The sequence below is a fragment of the Onychomys torridus genome, chromosome 4 (assembly GCF_903995425.1).
Source record: "Onychomys torridus chromosome 4, mOncTor1.1, whole genome shotgun sequence".
Classification (NCBI taxonomy): domain Eukaryota; kingdom Metazoa; phylum Chordata; class Mammalia; order Rodentia; family Cricetidae; genus Onychomys; species Onychomys torridus.
In genome coordinates, this window is record NC_050446.1 from 102,172,925 (window position 1) to 102,189,463 (window position 16,539).

The 16,539-nt window shown below is 44.1% G+C and overlaps 1 protein-coding gene across 1 annotated transcript in view; it reads left to right on the forward strand.

Annotated features, from left to right (window-relative positions):
- Nucleotides 1-15,341: 15,341 nt before the first annotated feature.
- Acoxl (acyl-CoA oxidase like) overlaps nucleotides 15,342-16,539 on the forward strand; it is a 270,827-nt gene continuing 269,629 nt past the window's right edge. Inside the window, 1 exon segment of the mRNA XM_036185521.1 lies at nucleotides 15,342-15,494. Within this exon segment, the coding sequence (XP_036041414.1) occupies nucleotides 15,342-15,494 (153 nt within the window).

The following is a 16,539-nucleotide window of genomic DNA, read 5'->3' on the forward strand; positions in this document are numbered from 1 at the left end:
GAAACTCTATCCATTAAAGATGAGTTCCCCCTTTCCTCTTAGCTCCGGGAAACCATCATTCTGACTTCTCTCTATGACCCTTGCAGATACAACCCATGAGTGGAACCACATACGTATATACATACCACAGGTGTATTCAGTGCTGTGCAATCCACACTGTGACCTCATTTTAGAGTTTAATCACTCCTGGAAACATTCTGTAACCGTTTAGTAATCACTTCCTGTTTCTCCTCCAGTCTGCCCTCTGGCAACCAGTGATCTACTTTCCCTCTATGAATTCTGCTTCATGCTGGGAAAATGGAAGTCCATCAGGGAGAAGCCAGGACTCCGCAGACCAGTGTTCTTTCAATCTTCTGCAGATCTAGGACTTAGCAGGATAAAGAGGTCTGGGTGCCTTGTGTTAGTGCGTTGTGAAAGTCTCCCACCCACTCTTCAGCCTCTGCTCCTTTCATGCAACCCTATCCACTCACCAGGCAACAGATGGCACTTCCTGGCCTGCCCCAAGGGGTCATTTTAGAGTGATGACATTCTCTCCTCTACTCCTACTTGTCGGTGTGATTCACAGGGTAGAGTGCCCACGGAAGGGTAGAGCATTGCCTCTGATGCCGTAGGTACTGATCCTGTGCCAGGCAGAGAATGTTCTACCTTCAGTCAGGCCTTGTCTGTGCACCTGTCCAGCTAGAGAAGGTGGGTGTGTGGGGGTGGGAGGAGGAGAGGGGAAAGGAAGAGGCAGAGAGAGGGAGGAGTAGGGGAAAGGTGGCAGGAAGGGAGGTAAGAAGAGCAGCCTTCGAATGAAAAGGATAAAGACACCTGCCTATGAAGGACACTTCATTGCCAAGGGGCTCTGGACCCAGAACACACAGGCCTGTGTGTGTCAGCACAATGTAAATGTTTTATAATTTACTTGTCTATTAAAGGTGATGATAATAGGGAGAGCTATTGTGAAAAGTGCAGAGAAGGCAGATTAAATACTTTGGAAAGGAGTTCAATAGGATTTGGTGATTATAAAATACATTTACATGCTCAGTTTGAGGAATTCCCTCGCAGTGCTGATGAAGCAGAATACATTTCCATTGCTTCCCTGCAAAGCATAATCTTACTAAAGTAAACGTTTGTCCTCCCAGCATGCCCTTCTCAGCATCGCAAGAACTAAAGCAGAGGCCACACAGAAATGTTGCTTCCTGCTCTTCCTTGCTCTAAATGGCTTGCTCAGCTTGCTTTCTTAGGCAATCCAAGATTGCCTGCCCACTCACAGTGGACTTGCAAGAGCCTTCTGATGGCAAGGACTCTTTGTAGGTAGAGCAAGGCATCATAGTGGTTGAGGATGTTTCCTTATCCCTTGCCTGGCAACCTCTGCCCTACCTTCTAGGAGGTAACCACCACTTTGTTATCTCTACTTCGTGTTAGAGATTAGTTTTGTCTATTTTTAGAATTTAATATAACCTGGATCGTGCAATTTGTTCTCTCAACTTTTTACAGTGTATTCTAATTTAATGATCCAATCCTACAGTACAATGGGATGAAATGAATGAACTATGGATACAATCACTGAAGACAACTCTTATTAGCCCCGCTGAAACCAGACACAAAAGAACAAACACATAGTGTATAATCCAATTTCTTCAATATTCAAAAGAAGGAGACAGTAGTTTATGGAGGTATAAGCCAGGATAGCAGCCAGCCTTGGTCAGGAGAAAGGAAGTAGAGGCTTACAGGGAAACTGAGAGCACACTCTGTGTGCCGGCTTGGGAACACCTTTCCCCTGTTGACTTGGGAGGGGTTACACAGGTAAATCTACTCTGCAATAATTTTGTGACATATAACTTATAATGCATGCCTCTGTTCTTGATACATTACATATTATTAGAGTGTTTTAAAAATAAGATGCTAGAGATGAAAAAAGTAAGATTCAAGTTCCTGCCTACCAACTTTGTATGCATGTATGCAAGTATGTATAATGTATGCAAGTATGAAATAATGTATGCAAGTATGACAATAATGTATGCACTTGTTATTTGTGGATAAGTAGGAAGGGTAGCAGGTTGCATGGCATTATACACTGTCTCACACCACGTCTGGGTTTCAGAGCTTCTGATCTGGGTAGTTATGGCTCAGTCTCCTGCAAGACAACATTTTGGTTGTTGTGTAAGGCTTGACCAGAACTGGGAGAACTACTTGTAAGATGGTCCATTGAACACGGTTGTGGGTAGGAGATCTCATCTCTTCCTGCTGTGGATCTCTTCAGAAGGCTGCCCAATGACCCTCATATCGTGATAGCTGGCTTTCTCTAGAGCAAGTGACTTAAGAGAGCTCAGTATAATGTTTTCCTGATTAACACATGCTATTTATGTGTCTCAACACTACATCCCTTCTTTATTTGCCATTCATGAAAAACCATAGTTATTTACCTGTTCTCCTATTGGTGGAGACCTGGGCTGTCCTAGCTTGGAGTTTTTCACATTAAGCTGGTATGACAGCTTCCTGTAAGGATTATTGTGAACATATGATTCCATTTCAGTTGAGTGAAAACCCAGGACTGTGACCATTGGGTTAAAGGATGTCTATATGTTTAGTTTTTATAAAGCCTGCCAGATTGTTTAAAGGGCTTATACTACTTTACACTCCCAGAGCTAGATAGGAGAGTTGTCTTTACATTATAGCCTCATATCACTCGCCAGCAGCTGATAGCATCACTTAAAACAATGTTAGCTGTCCAGATGAGCACACACTGGCATCACATTATGGTTTTAATTTTTTTTTGCTATGATGCCTGTTGACACTGAATGTTCTCTTCTGTTTGCTCATCATTTGTATGTGAAGCATCTGTTCAGAACTCTTGGAGTGTGTGAATGTTATCCATTTCCCTAATTTTTGTCATTTTGAGAATGCTATAAAATGGCACTTGTACAGTATTAACTTTTTTTTTTTTTTTTTTAAGACAGGATTTCTCTGTGTAGACCAAGCTGGCATTGAACTCACAGAAATCTGCCTGCCTCTCTCCCAAGTGCTGGGATTAAAGACATGTGCTATCGCTATGGCCACCACCACCACTGGCATTTATTTATTTTTTATGTATGAGTGCTCTGTCTGCATGTACACCTGCATGCCCGAAGAGGGCATCAGATCCCATTATAAATGGCTGTGAGCCACCATGTGGTCATTGGGAATTGAACACAGGACCTCTGGAAGAGCAGCTAGTGCTCTTAACCGCTGAGCTATTTCTCCAGCCCCCAGTATAAACCTTTTTGAGATTGGCTTTTTTTACACTCACCTTTGAGAGCCATCCAAACTGATGTTCATCTTGTATCACTGTATGTATACAGCACAGTGGGCTTATCTACTCCCCATGTGAGAGACATTTGGATTGTCTTGAGGGTTTTTTTGCTCATATGCAAAATGTTTTATAATCAGCTTTTTTAGTTAGCATAGGAAACAATGGGTTTCATTATGACACTTTGATAATATATGTATATATTTTTGTCCCTTACTCGTAGTTCCCTCTTGCTACCCTCCCCAACCCCTCACCCTTTCACCTTTGCCCCAGTGTCTCCTCCCCTTCACACAGAGTTCATCTAAATCCTACATCTGTAAGATTGTGTCCGGTTTTGGATGGTTGCAAATAAGCTGTTTTAAATGTTTGTGGACAGTTTGGGTTTTGTTGTTGTTGTTTGATCAACAAAAGGTTTCTTTTCTCTTGGGTGGATACTTGGGAATGGAATCATGGGTTGTATGTGAAGCACATGTTTAATGCCATGAGAGACTATCAAGTTTTTCCAGGTGGCTGTACCATTTCACAGTCCCAACACCAGTAATGAGGCATCTGGTGGCGTGGTGTCCTTGCTAATACTTGGCATGGTCAAGGAAAACAGAACAGGAACTGCAGCTGTGAAAATACTAAGGAGGCTGTTAGCTGTGACTTATACCCCATTGCTATACAGTGTTTGAAGTGACCAACAAAGGTCTTTCAATGAGAAAAATATACTATCAAACCTGCACATGCTTAGAGCTTTAGAGTGCTGTGACTTTGTACAGCTCTGGTTTCCTGGCTGCCTAGCTTCTCATTCCTCTGCTTTCAAGACTGTTAGACATGTAGGTGGACTATTGTGATGAACAAATGTTCATGTTTCCAGGTGTTCCCTAATGCTCTTCATCCAGCTTTGATCGGATTTCTGTGATAACTTTAAGTCAGTTGTGGTGACAGTTCACATGAAGAACAAGTTCCATCTAGTGGTTGTTTTAAGTATATGCTTTTTTTTTTTTTTAAATGCTGAGCCATCTTTCCAGCTCCAACATTATGATTTTAATAATGTTTACACAAGTAAAAACACAAATAAAACAATAAACCTTTACATATCAAGCTCTATGGGTGATACACCATAACTTACATTCAAAATTATGGAGATTCTGCCAAATGGGCTAAGTGAACTCCTGAGAGGTGTGCGCAAAACTATCAGCAGTCCACCCACCCCCAAATGCTTGCCACTGAAAATCTGCAGTGCTCAGAATTCTAGTACAATAGAGGAACAGCAGGCCATGCTGAATTTTCTCAGTATCCTTCTCTGTATGATCAATAGTCAACTGTTCATAGTTTTTTTTTTAAATTTTCTAATTAATTTAATTTTACATATCAGCTACAGATTCCCCTGTCCTCCCTCCTGCCCTCCTCCCCCCGACTCCCCTCAATCCACCCCCTCTTCCCACCTCCTCCAGGGCAAGGACTTCCTTGGGGATTCAGCTCAGCCTGGTGGATTCAGTTGAGGCAGGTCCAGTCCCCTCCTCCCTTCACCCAGGCTGAGCAAAGTGTCCCAGCATAGGCCCCAGGCTCCAAAAAGCCAGCTCATGCGTTAAGTATATGCTTTGAAATGTGTTTTTTTTTTTTTTTAAATTTATTTATTTATTAAGTTTACAGTGTTCTGCCTGCATGTATTCCTGCAAGCCAGAAGAGGGCACCAGATCTCATTACAGATGGTTGTGAGCCACCATGTGGTTGCTGGGAATTGAACTCAGAACCTCTGGAAGAGCAGTCAGTGCTCTTAACCTCTGAGCCATCTCTCCAGCCCTTGAAATGTGTTTTATAGTCCAACAAGAAGGTTCACATTTGCTGCCAAACCCGATGACCTGGGTTGGATTCCCCAGAACCCATGTGGCGCAAGGAGAGAACTGGTTGCTTCAAGTTGTTTTCTCATCTCCTCATGCATGATGACACGTTTGGTTTTCAAAGTCAGGATTGATTGCTGGAGGAATTCAAGTTGGAGATATGTTAGGCTAGGGCTTTAATCACCAGAGGCCTGGCACTGGGTTTCTGCAGCTGTTGTAACGAGGCTTCCAGCCACTGTGAGTGAAAGCAGTAGACACAGCATGGGCCTTGGGTACTGGCACCACCAGCTTTACAGAAACAAGCAGTATAGCTCTCGGGCAACTGATACTAGGGCTCTCACAGCTTGGGGTGTCTGAGACCTTGGTCCTTAGAGCTTAGAAGTTCCTGAGACCTCTTCCAGTGACCAGGACCCACAGTTTTTATTTCTCTGGCAACAGAAGTCACAAACTTCCAGTGATTCATTTTAGGCTCTTTGCCCTATCTTGCCTACTCTGCTTCCACTGTCCTGATTCTTTCGACCCTCGATGATCTTTGACCTTTCCAGCTGCCCTTTTGTCACAGTGGCTCCTGATGGCGGCTCCTTTCCAGCTGCCACCACCACTCTGCTGATGCTTCCTCTTCCCGTCACGTCACCAGCTCAGCCCACTCTACTAGGACAAAGATCAGAGTAAGGCGAGAAGAGACCATCCAAGAGGAGCCTGGATTGGAGGGGCCCGGAGGGTGTTCAGGATGAAATTGCTTTATCTGACATTGGGTGCACGCAACTATAAATTTGTCTAAACCCATAGCCTGTACTCCATCAAGAATAAATCCCAAGGAGCCAGAGAGATGGTTAAGAGCTCTTCCAGAAAACCCACATTCAGATCTCAGCACCCACATCCCATAACTCACAATTACCTATAACTCCTTGGAGGTCCCTTCAGCCACGAAAGACAGTTTCACTGGATTTAAGACCTGCTTTGATCATTCTTTTATTCTTGAGCTAAGAACAAACAGACAGACAGACAGACAGACAGACGAGACAAAAACCAAACCCGAATCCTCTCCCCTCAGGCCTCTGGCTTCAGATGAGAAATTTGTTGCCACCCCTGTAAATCTTTCCCTTTGCATTAGCTCTCTCAAGCTGTCTTCCAAATTTTTGCTTCTAGTTTTTAGACTTTGAATTGTGATACATCTCAGTCCATTCATGCAAGTTTTCTCATGTGATAGACTCCCGAAAGTTCCCACCTCCAAACGCATCACTTTTGTGAGTAAGAGTTGAAAAGGCAGAGGACCAGCTGGGCGGTGGTGGCACACACCTGTAACCCCAGCACTGGAGACAGAAGCAGGCTGATCTGTGGGTTCCAGGCCATCAGCCTGGTCTACAGAGCCAGGAGACAGCCGAGACTATGAAGAGAAGCCCGTCTCAGGGGGAAAAAAGCAAAGAGAGAGGTCACAAATCTTCAGACCTAGCACTTTTCCCTCTCTGTCACCTCCATAGGTGCTGTTTTCATCAGAGCTGTGCTTTTATTTTTTTAATTAATGTTGGCTACCATATTTTTCAGTTATATAATTTCTATGTAATGCCCCTCCCCCCTTTTAAAACAACTTCTATTTCTTTGGTGAGAATTTTTCCCATTTGTTTTAAGAGAGTTTGAATTTCTTACTGTAATGTATTTTGATGCTTGTTTTAAGATCATGACTATGATATTTCAGTGCCTGATTATGTTAGGGTCCTGGAGAAGTCCTACAAAAACCACCATCCATGTATGCAATCAGCAAGATCATTTATTCCCAGCACCCTGAAGAAGCTCACAGGCTCCTTTTAAGCATAGCCAAGGAGAGTTTCAGGGAGGTCATCTCAGATATGATTGGCTTACATGAGTGGCAATCATATTTTATGTTCAAATTGGCTAGGGCTAGTCAGGGGCTGGTTAAGGCTACAGCTTTCACATTTTTGGACAAGTTTGGACAAATCCCAAGCTCTGTCCTTATTTGGTTATTACCTTGAGCTGCTGTGGAGGCTGGCTGGCCTAGTACACAATGACTGACTGTGGGGGCTGGCTGTGGCCCAGGCTTGGTACGTCCTATCTCCCTTGTCCCTGTTGTCAGGGGTATCCATGATTAATTGCCCTTTGTGGCTTCCCCAGAAGCTGTCTGTCCAGTTTCAACAGGCAGGAACTAAGGCCTAGGTTGTTTTTTTTGTTTTTGTTTTTTTTAGTTCTTTTTTTTTTTTTATTAAATTTTTTTCCCATTTTACCCACCAATCCCAGTTCCCCCTCCTTCCCTTTCTCCTGCCTCCTTACCTCCCTCCCACTCTGCCCCCATCCCACTCCTCAGAGTGGGTCAGGTAAGGCCTAGTTTGTAACTGAGTTATTAGGACAGGCTGTCATGATATTTGCCTGGCCCTCTCAGGTTCATTTTGGTATTGCCATCATACCGTCAGAGACACAGGCTAATATTAACCCTGGATGAAGTTCTTCTAGGCTTCTGCTGTGATCTGCATGGAAATGTTAGATGACACAGAGGAACCTCTCCTCCTAGGTTTAGGCTTGTTGAGAAATAGATGCTAAGATGGAGCCAGACATGCCAGAGACTTAATGGAGGAAAATAATTGTGAAGGACAAAAGCATTGGGGGATTGGTGAAATACAGATGGGCAGGTGGACCCTGTGATAGGAGACAGGAAGAGAGCTTCTTGGATAGTCCTGACCCAGCACAGCCTAAGCCTTTGCCACAGTTACGACAGAGTGTGTGTGGGGTAGGAGAAGGGCAGAAGTTTCATACTGGGCAAGGGTAGTTTGGACACTATTAGGTCCAAGCTCAGTCATCTGCCTGAACAGCCAGACAGGAGACTCTGAACTTTATTCCAAAGCATGGCAGTGGAGCCAGAGACTCCCTGACTTGACTCCGAATAATTCTCCCCCACACTCTCACAGTCCAGTCCTTATACCACATGGGTTCTACTCTCTGTCCCTCTCTCCACAGATTCTGTTCTTGAGTCATCCCAGGCTGTAAAAGGATCTGCAATCTTTAAAGCTCTGTAGAGGAGATGGAGCGGCAGCCCAATTTTAACTCAGTCTTAACAGGAAGCCTTCCCCTTTCTCCTCCCAGCCGACCTCAGGTGTTACACACACACGGCAAAAACATCTGTTCTCTCCAAGCTCTGGATTTGGTTCTGGCAACTTACAGACTCAAGGTCTTAATGCCCATGTGGTATCATTTCTGTGCAGGTATGACTTAAGTTTGGATGAAATGAGAGCTTTGACAAATCAGCGAGTGAAGTTTGTCCTGAGTCTTCCTCTGTTAAAGCATGTATTCCAGGAGCAGGTAAGTGACACCATGACTTCTGCAGGAGTGTGTGCGTGTGAGTATGTGTCTCTGTATGTGTGTGCCTGTAAGAAAGCAAGACGTGTTTTATGTGCTTTTGCAACTTGTGTAAACTCATTGATCATGGCCTGAAGCACCAACCCAGTCATTTTAGAGCAGAGTGTGTTCTGCAGCCCCCTCTCTGCCTCAAGCCCCAGATAGGGTCAGTTTTCTTGGACCATGTATTTACTCCTCCCAAACTAGAGAAGAAAAGAATCACAACAGAAGTAACAACATGTCCATTCATAAAACTGGTATAATTCGGGTCATCAAATAAAAATTGCTGACACATGATGAACAACTCATTTTTAAAAACTTTGGAAACGTTTTAGACTTGTCCAAAGTCTATGAGTCTTGGTCATCTCAAAGTTGCCATTTTTATTTCACTGATACTGTTTTAGTCAGCTTAGCCTCATGATAAAGAAGGAACGGAGGAGAGACGGTGAGGTGGGACTTTCGTCTGCCAGGCTAGTGTTAGAAACTATATATTCTCTTGCACAGCCTTGGTGCAGTGGGAAGGGGCTTGGACCTGCCTAGGTTCAGTGTGCTAGGCTCTGCTGACTCCCCATGGGAGACCTCGATTTGGGGGATGTGGGGATGCGGGGTGGCTTGGAAAAGAGGGCTGGGGGAGGAGGGAGGAGTGGGGGTCTGTGGATAGCATGTGGAGTAGAAAATTTCTTAATAAAGAAAAATGAAAAAAAAACAACCCTATATATTCTATATCCACTTCCTTTTCATCCAGCTCAACAGTTTCCTTAAGACCTCACACAGGAAAAAGGCACTTTCTTTCAGAACCATGGGAAGGGACCTGAACAGAAGTAGACCTCAGAGTGGGAGATGCTGAGAGCTGAGTGTACCTTGCAGGAAGCTCAGCCTCTTGAGAGGTGGGGGTTTTCCTCTGTAACTCTCATGGAGTACCAGTCAGAGCTGGAGTTGGGCTCAGATCCAAATGAGAATAGATCTACCAATCCCTCACCTCCAAGTACCCATTCTGGAGAAATGTTAAGGACTGACTCCAACATTTCATGAGGGGATTTCAGTGCCTAAACACAACTTCCCTTAATGTAGCCAGCAACCTTGAAGCTGACAGCACTGCCCTTCAGTGGAGAACATGTGGAAAGATGTTTACTTGGAAAAGACAACCCCCCACATAACAGAGCACATGGTTGGAAAAAGCAAAACAAAACCATGTTTCATTATAGCTAGTTCTTAAGATTTTAAAGCTAATAAATTGCCAATCAATATACACTTAGAGCTGTGAGTATACCTAAACCCCATGTTGTAATTATTTTCCATTGGCAACTTATAAAAGGAAACATTTAATTTGGACCTCATGCTTGCAAAGGGTTAGAGTCCATGGCCATGGTTGCGGAGTGTAGCCAGAAGTTTCTTCAGTGTGTGTCCGTGTCTCCCCCTCCAACCCATAGTCCAGACAAATCTCTCTCACCCAAGATACCACAGCTGCTCAGACCCAAGTAAACACACAGAAGCTTATATTATTTACAAACTGTATGGCCTATGGCTTTAGCCACTTGCCAGCTAACTCTTTCATCTTAAATTAACCCATTTCTACAAATCTATATGTTGCCACATAGCCGTGGCGTTACCAGTCTGCTGACATCATGTTGCTCCTGGGCTAGCATCTCTCTGCCTCCGCCTTTCTTCTTTTCTGTCTCTCTCCTTGGATTTCCCACCTGCCTCTAAGCTGCCTTGCCATAGGTGAAAACAGCTTATTTATTAACCAATGGGAACAACATATATTCACAGCATATAGAAAGACATCCCCAGCGGCAGAGGGTTCGAGGCCATAGCAGCAGCAGCAGGCAGGCAGGCAGGCAGGGTACAAGAGCAGTAGCTGAAAGCTTACACCTTGATTTACAAGCACAAGGCAGAGAGAACTAACTTGGGCGGCGGTGGCACACTCAGGAGGCAGAACCAGGTGGGTCTCTATGAGTTCGAGGCCAGCCTGGTCTACAGAACAAGATCCAGGACAGGCACCAAAACTACACAGAGAAACCCTGTCTTGAAAAACCAACCAACCAATCAAACAATGCCCCCCAAAACCCAACCCCCCCCAAAAAAAAACCCAGAAAGAACCAGCTGAGAATGGCTTTTGAAACCTCAAAGCCTGCCCCCAATGACACATCTCCTCCAGCAAGGCCATTCCTTCTAATCCTTCTCAGAGAGTTCCCACCAACTGGGAACTAAGCATTCAAATAAATGAGCCTTTGGGGGACAGTCCCTTTTTGCTTTCAACACTGTCATTAAAGACCAGAATTCATTCATCCACTGTGGGGTTGGTGGGAAGGTAGACTCCTGGCATGAGACCAGCCCTCTGCTCCCTTAACCAACCCATTATACCTAGGGCTCAAACTAATGCCAAGACTCAAGACACTGATATAGAAGTTGATCCTTTAATGAGGCTTGATAATCACTTTCTTACTTGCTGACTCTGGAGGACTAACCTTTGTAGTCAAATTCTTTTTGTTGTTGTTGTTATTGTTTTATGGAGACAGGGCTTCTCTGTGTAGCTTTGCGCCTTTTCCTGGAATTCACTTGGTAGTTCAGGCTGGCCTCGAACTCACAGAGATCCGCCTGGCTCTGCCTCCCGAGTGCTGGGATTAAAGGCGTGCGCCACCACAGCCTGGCCTTGTAATCAAATTTTTAATGACGTGTGTTAAACCCTCGATTCAGTTACCTTCCTGTTTTTGCAACTCCCCTACTGGCTTTAGACAGCCTGGACCACTTTCTGTTCTGGATGAGTGAATCTAATTCCTCCATGAGGCACAGGATTAGCCCTTGAGTTTCCTTCTGGTTCATCTTCTGTTAGTTATTTTGACACATTTGGCTCCCCTCTCTGTGCGAATCTGCAAAAATCAATGGTACCAAAGGAAAGCAAACTAGTTGTCGGTACAGCAGCACATCTCATTGGGCAGATGTTATGAGACTTGGCGGCACATCTGTGTTTGAAGGTTCTCAGATCCCACCCTTAGACAGCTGGACAAGCTGTCTACATCCCAGAATCCTGGAAGTGTTATATGATTCATGCTGCCTCTCAATAAAAAATATTGAGTCATGGCTGTCCTGCCCATTCAGAAGGCATACCCGGTCTTTCCCTCTTTCCCTGGCCCCTCTGCCATATTGCTGTTAGCTTTCATGGGTGAGCCAGGGAGCTCAGAGGCAGAGTGTAATGATGTTTTCAGGCACACATGGTCAGGGAGCCTCACGTGTTCCAGTTCTCTACAGACAGTCCCTAAGCCAAGAATAAGCCATTCAAAATGTTTCCATTCTGTGTCTTCTCTGGAAGACACAATGTTTCAGTAATCTTAAAGGGGCAAAACATTATCTGAGACCAACTACAATGTGTGTGAGTGTGTATATGTTCCTCTCTCCCTCCCTCCTTCCGTGTGTGTGTGTGTGTGTGTGTGTGTGTGTGTGTGTGTGTGTGTGTGTGTATCTCTTTCTGTATCTCTTTATTTCTGTGTGTCTTTTTTCTCTAGCTTTCTGTATTTCTGTGTGTCTCTCTGTATGTTTCTCTTTCTGTATCTCTCCGTGTGCCCCTCCCCTCATGTGCGCGCGCACGTGTGCGTGTGTGTGTGTGTGTGTGTGTGTGTGTGTGTGTGTGTGTGTGTGTGTGTGTTTGTGTATACATAGAAACACAGGATACATAGTGTGAACACCATCACTGCATACTGTACTGGCACCTCTTATATTGGTTTCTAGTAACATCAGCTTTGTGTACCTCAGCCAAGAACTTTCTTGTTCCTCTGGCAATTCCAGGATTGGGTCCTAGGTGGAGGTACTGCATCCTCTGTATCCCAGTGAAAAGATTAAAACCTCAGGGTGACTGTCGGCTCTGTGGCAGGCCTGGGTTGGGAGCTTGCATTCCTTCCTTTGGAGCTGTTACGATTTGAATGTGAGACGTTCTATGGGTTCATGCACTCGAGTCCTTGGTCCCCAACCTGAGTTTTGTTTTGGGAAGTTATGAAACCTTTGGGACACAGAATCTAGGTGGTGGACCTAGGACACTGGGGGCAGCCTTGAGGGTTACATCCAGACCTTCTTCCAGTCCTGTTCTCTTTTACTTCCTGACACGTTCAAGCTCTTGCTGCCATGAACTCTGCCATGCTCTCTTTGCCTGCCATGATGGACGGAGACCATGAGCCAAATACCCCTTTCCTTTAAGTTGTTCCGTCAGGAGAAGAGTAACTGACGTAGGAGCCTGGTCCTGTGTGCGGCAGCATCTTGAGAGACACTTGTCTCTGGAAGCTCATCGAGACTGACGGTCTAGACCATCGTTATAACCGAGAATGATGGCACAGACTTAAAGCTCACGTGATTTGTAGCAACAGCATTAGGAACTTTGAACTGGTAATTGTACTAAATGTTCATCACATTGTTCATGGCGTTCCCAAGTACAGGTGAAAAAGACTGGTAATTGACTTGAGGTGAGTTGGGTCAATTGTACGAGGAACTAGTTGAGTAGATTCAAGCCCAGGTCATTGACTTATTGGACTTTTCAGTCTGATGCTGCTATATTACAGTCAGCTGGGGAGTGTAGTTGTGTGGTTAGAAATTCTTCTAGCAAGCCCCACCCCTGACCCAGAAACTAATTAATAACATCTCTCTAGGGAAAATTCTTCAATGGCGCCTCCCTGGGCATGCAAACAACACTTAAGGATAAGCCTCATGCCCAATAGTGATGGCCAACACAAAATAAACCCAGTAGTATTTTGTTGTTTATTTTTTCCTCTTAATTCTTTGTCTGGGCACTTTGAAAAGAAATCCTCTTTTGCTTATATATTATGGTCTCCAATCTTGTGTCTTTGTAGAATTTCTGTGTGTGTGTGTTTCTGAATTTGTATGCTTTTTTTTGGTTTCCCCCATTTGTTTCTTTGTTTTGTCCTAATCTGGTTTGTTTTTTATTTTATATTGTTATTATTATTACATTATTATTATTATTATTATTATTATTATTATTATTATTTTAGATGCCTGTTTGTTTTCTAATGAGAGAAAGAAAGGGCATGGATCTGGATGGGTGGGGAAGGGTTGGGGGAGGAGAAACTATAATCAGAATGTATTATATGGAAAAAAAATCTATTTTCAATAAAACATTTCTTCTGTCTAGACGTTAGCCCTGACCAATGAAATTAGCATTTAAATCACTGGGTGATTCGGAGCACACCTAGAGTTTAATAGTGCTGTGCCAAGCTTTCTTCCTGGGACCCTTGCAGTATTCTCCCAAACTGCTCCCATTCATCAGTCAGTCTTTCTCCTAGTTATGGCCCAGGGATGGCTCATAGGGATGTTCAAACTCAACATTTCCTTCTCCCAGGAAGGAAGCAGCTGGGGTCAGACTATTCTTGGCCATGTATGGGGCTCCTGGGGATAAATTCTTGGATAATGATATACCCACCCCATGGCTGCTCCTCACCTCCACCATCTCTCCTGAGGCTGAACAAAAAGCTCTCTGTAAGACCTTATACCATCGCCATCCCAATAATCTGCATGGGGAGGGGCACTGTACCATGCCCTGGACCAGTGGTCCTTAAGTATGTATGGGCTGAAGCTCCATGGACATCTCTGGGAGGTTTGCAGGCCCTACCTGAAAAGTAAATGCCTAGTTCTCTAGGTGTGTGATGAAGGATTTGCATTCCAAACTAACCCAAATGGCACCTCCTAGTAAAAGCAGATATGAAAGCTGAGGTGTCTTTAATTAGGCTAGATATTCAAATAGTTTGTAAAATGTAGGATAACTCTATTCTTCTTACTGTTTTTTTTTTTTTTTTTTTTTTTTTTTTTGAAATTGTGTTACAGAGTTACTTACTTTGGTATGCAATGAGTTTATTGTTATTTACAGTGAATAAGTACCAACTTTACCCGTTCTAATTACAACATGGCAAATTGCTAGTTATACCCACAAGCAAAAACTCCTTGGCATTCTCGGTAGCTTTTCTTCTTTTTAGAATTATTTATTTACTGACTTTGTGTGTGTGTGTGTGGACACACATGTGCCACAGGGTGCATGTGGGGGTCAAAGGCAACTTGTGAGAGTAGGTGCTTTTCTTCCACCATGCGGTCCTGAGGATCAAAGTCTGGTCGTCAAGCTTGGTGGCAAGCACCTTTACCCACTGAACCACCTCATTGTGTAAATGGGTTCAGAGACCTTGAAGTCTGAGGAACTGATTTAAACCAACCAGTTTCCAGGAAGCCCACTCTCAGGAGCTTGGAGAAGACCGACAGCCTGATTCCTGTATTTGTCCTAACTATCTATTACTTTCATCAGAAAACTCACTTTTGAGTGTTTTATGTTTAGAGAGACGTGAGTTGGTGACTAAGACAGAGTGATATTATAAGGTCAGGTCGGTTCACCTTGGAAGGTGTTTGAGAATGAGGAAAACGATTACTTTCCTGATAACCTCTGACAAGTAAGACCATCCCAGAAAGTCATGAGTGTGTTTCAAAATTCCAGCAGAGCAGGGACTATGTCAAGAAGCCAGGGAAGTCAGTCTGTCATTGGTCCTCACAATAATCCCATCCTGTTCAGGCCCCAAAACACCAACCTCGGTGCCTATTGGTCATCTGGATCGTGACAGAGAAGCCTTCTCACACCCCGACCTTGTGCCGACTCCTGACTTGCTCTCTCTGAGATCTTTCCTCTTTGGCCTTGGCCTTGGCTTCAGTTTTGGTCCTCTGGCTTCTGTTTGTCCTGGAACCCTGGCTTTTCCTAGCAGGCTGTGACAGCCTGCCCTGGATCTTGGTCCTCTTTGGCGGCACTTGGCAGGAGTCTTTGTCCCAGCTCCAGCTCCACAGGCTTGGATGCTCGCCACTTGGCCGGCACTCGGCCAGGCCAGCCCTGGCCCCATGGGATACTGTGGAAGAGTTGAGCAGAGATGACAGGATGGAGTGGACTGTTTATAGAAGTCCCTCTGTATAGATTGGCATTGGAAGTGTGTTGTCATCTGTGAGGACCACAGGGATTTCTTCAAAGAGCCTGCCAGGGAGTGAGCTGCCTGCCAAGGGACTCTAGAGCAGCTGGGATCATGGTGCTGTTTATTTCTTGATACTGAGACCATTCTTCACAAATAAAATCTTCTTATTTGAAAACTTAATTACTACTCTTGCAGTAAAGTATTGTGTAAAAGGTAATAATAATTATTACTTGCTACCATTTGTTAGGGCCCTTCTGTGTGCCAGGTGAGGTAATTCACTCATTTTACAGTTATTTACTAGCTCTTGCTGTGGGCCAAAGTCCAAAGGGGAGGAAGTAAGGCAGGTATTTGTGGAGCTTATATTTTAGTACAGGAGGAGACACTGTGGAGTCATAAACATACACATTTATGGTACATCAGACAGTGACAGACCTGTGACTAAAATCAGACAATAAATTGGAGAGAAAAAAAGATAAAATTCTCTTTGTTGGTAGATGACATGATCTTATAGCAGAAAACCATAATAATTCTGCAAAAAATATGTTAGAGCTAGTAAATTCAGCAAAGTTTCAGGATAAGATTGATATGCAGAAATATTTTGCATGTCTATATGTTAAGATGCATGATCAAAAGAAAGTTAATTTTATTTACAAAAGCATGACAATAACCAAACGCTAAGGGATGATATGAACTGAAGGGGCAGAACACTGACATACTGAGAACTATTCAGAGTGCATCAAAATTTAAAACTTCTTTTTGAGACAAAGCTTCATTTTGTAGTCCGACTGACCTGAAACTCTCTATATAGATCAGGTTGGCTTTGAACTCACAGAGAGCCACCTCCTGCCTCCGCCTCTAGAGTACTGGGATTAAAGGCATGCACTATCATGCCTGGCGTACAATTTAAAACTTTTGTACATCAGGGTGATGTGGATTGAATGTATCCCTCCCAAGTTCTGTGCTGAAAACTTCAGCTCCACTGTAGCTGTGTTGAGGTGGGGCTTTTGGGATGTGGTCTCTGCTCCTGTGTTAGTCAGGGTTCTCTCCAGAGGAACAGAAGTGATAGAATGAATATCTCTCTGTATAGAATGAATATCTCCCTGTATACAAGAGGGATTCATTACTGCAGCTTTCAGGCTGTGATCCAGCTGTTCTAACA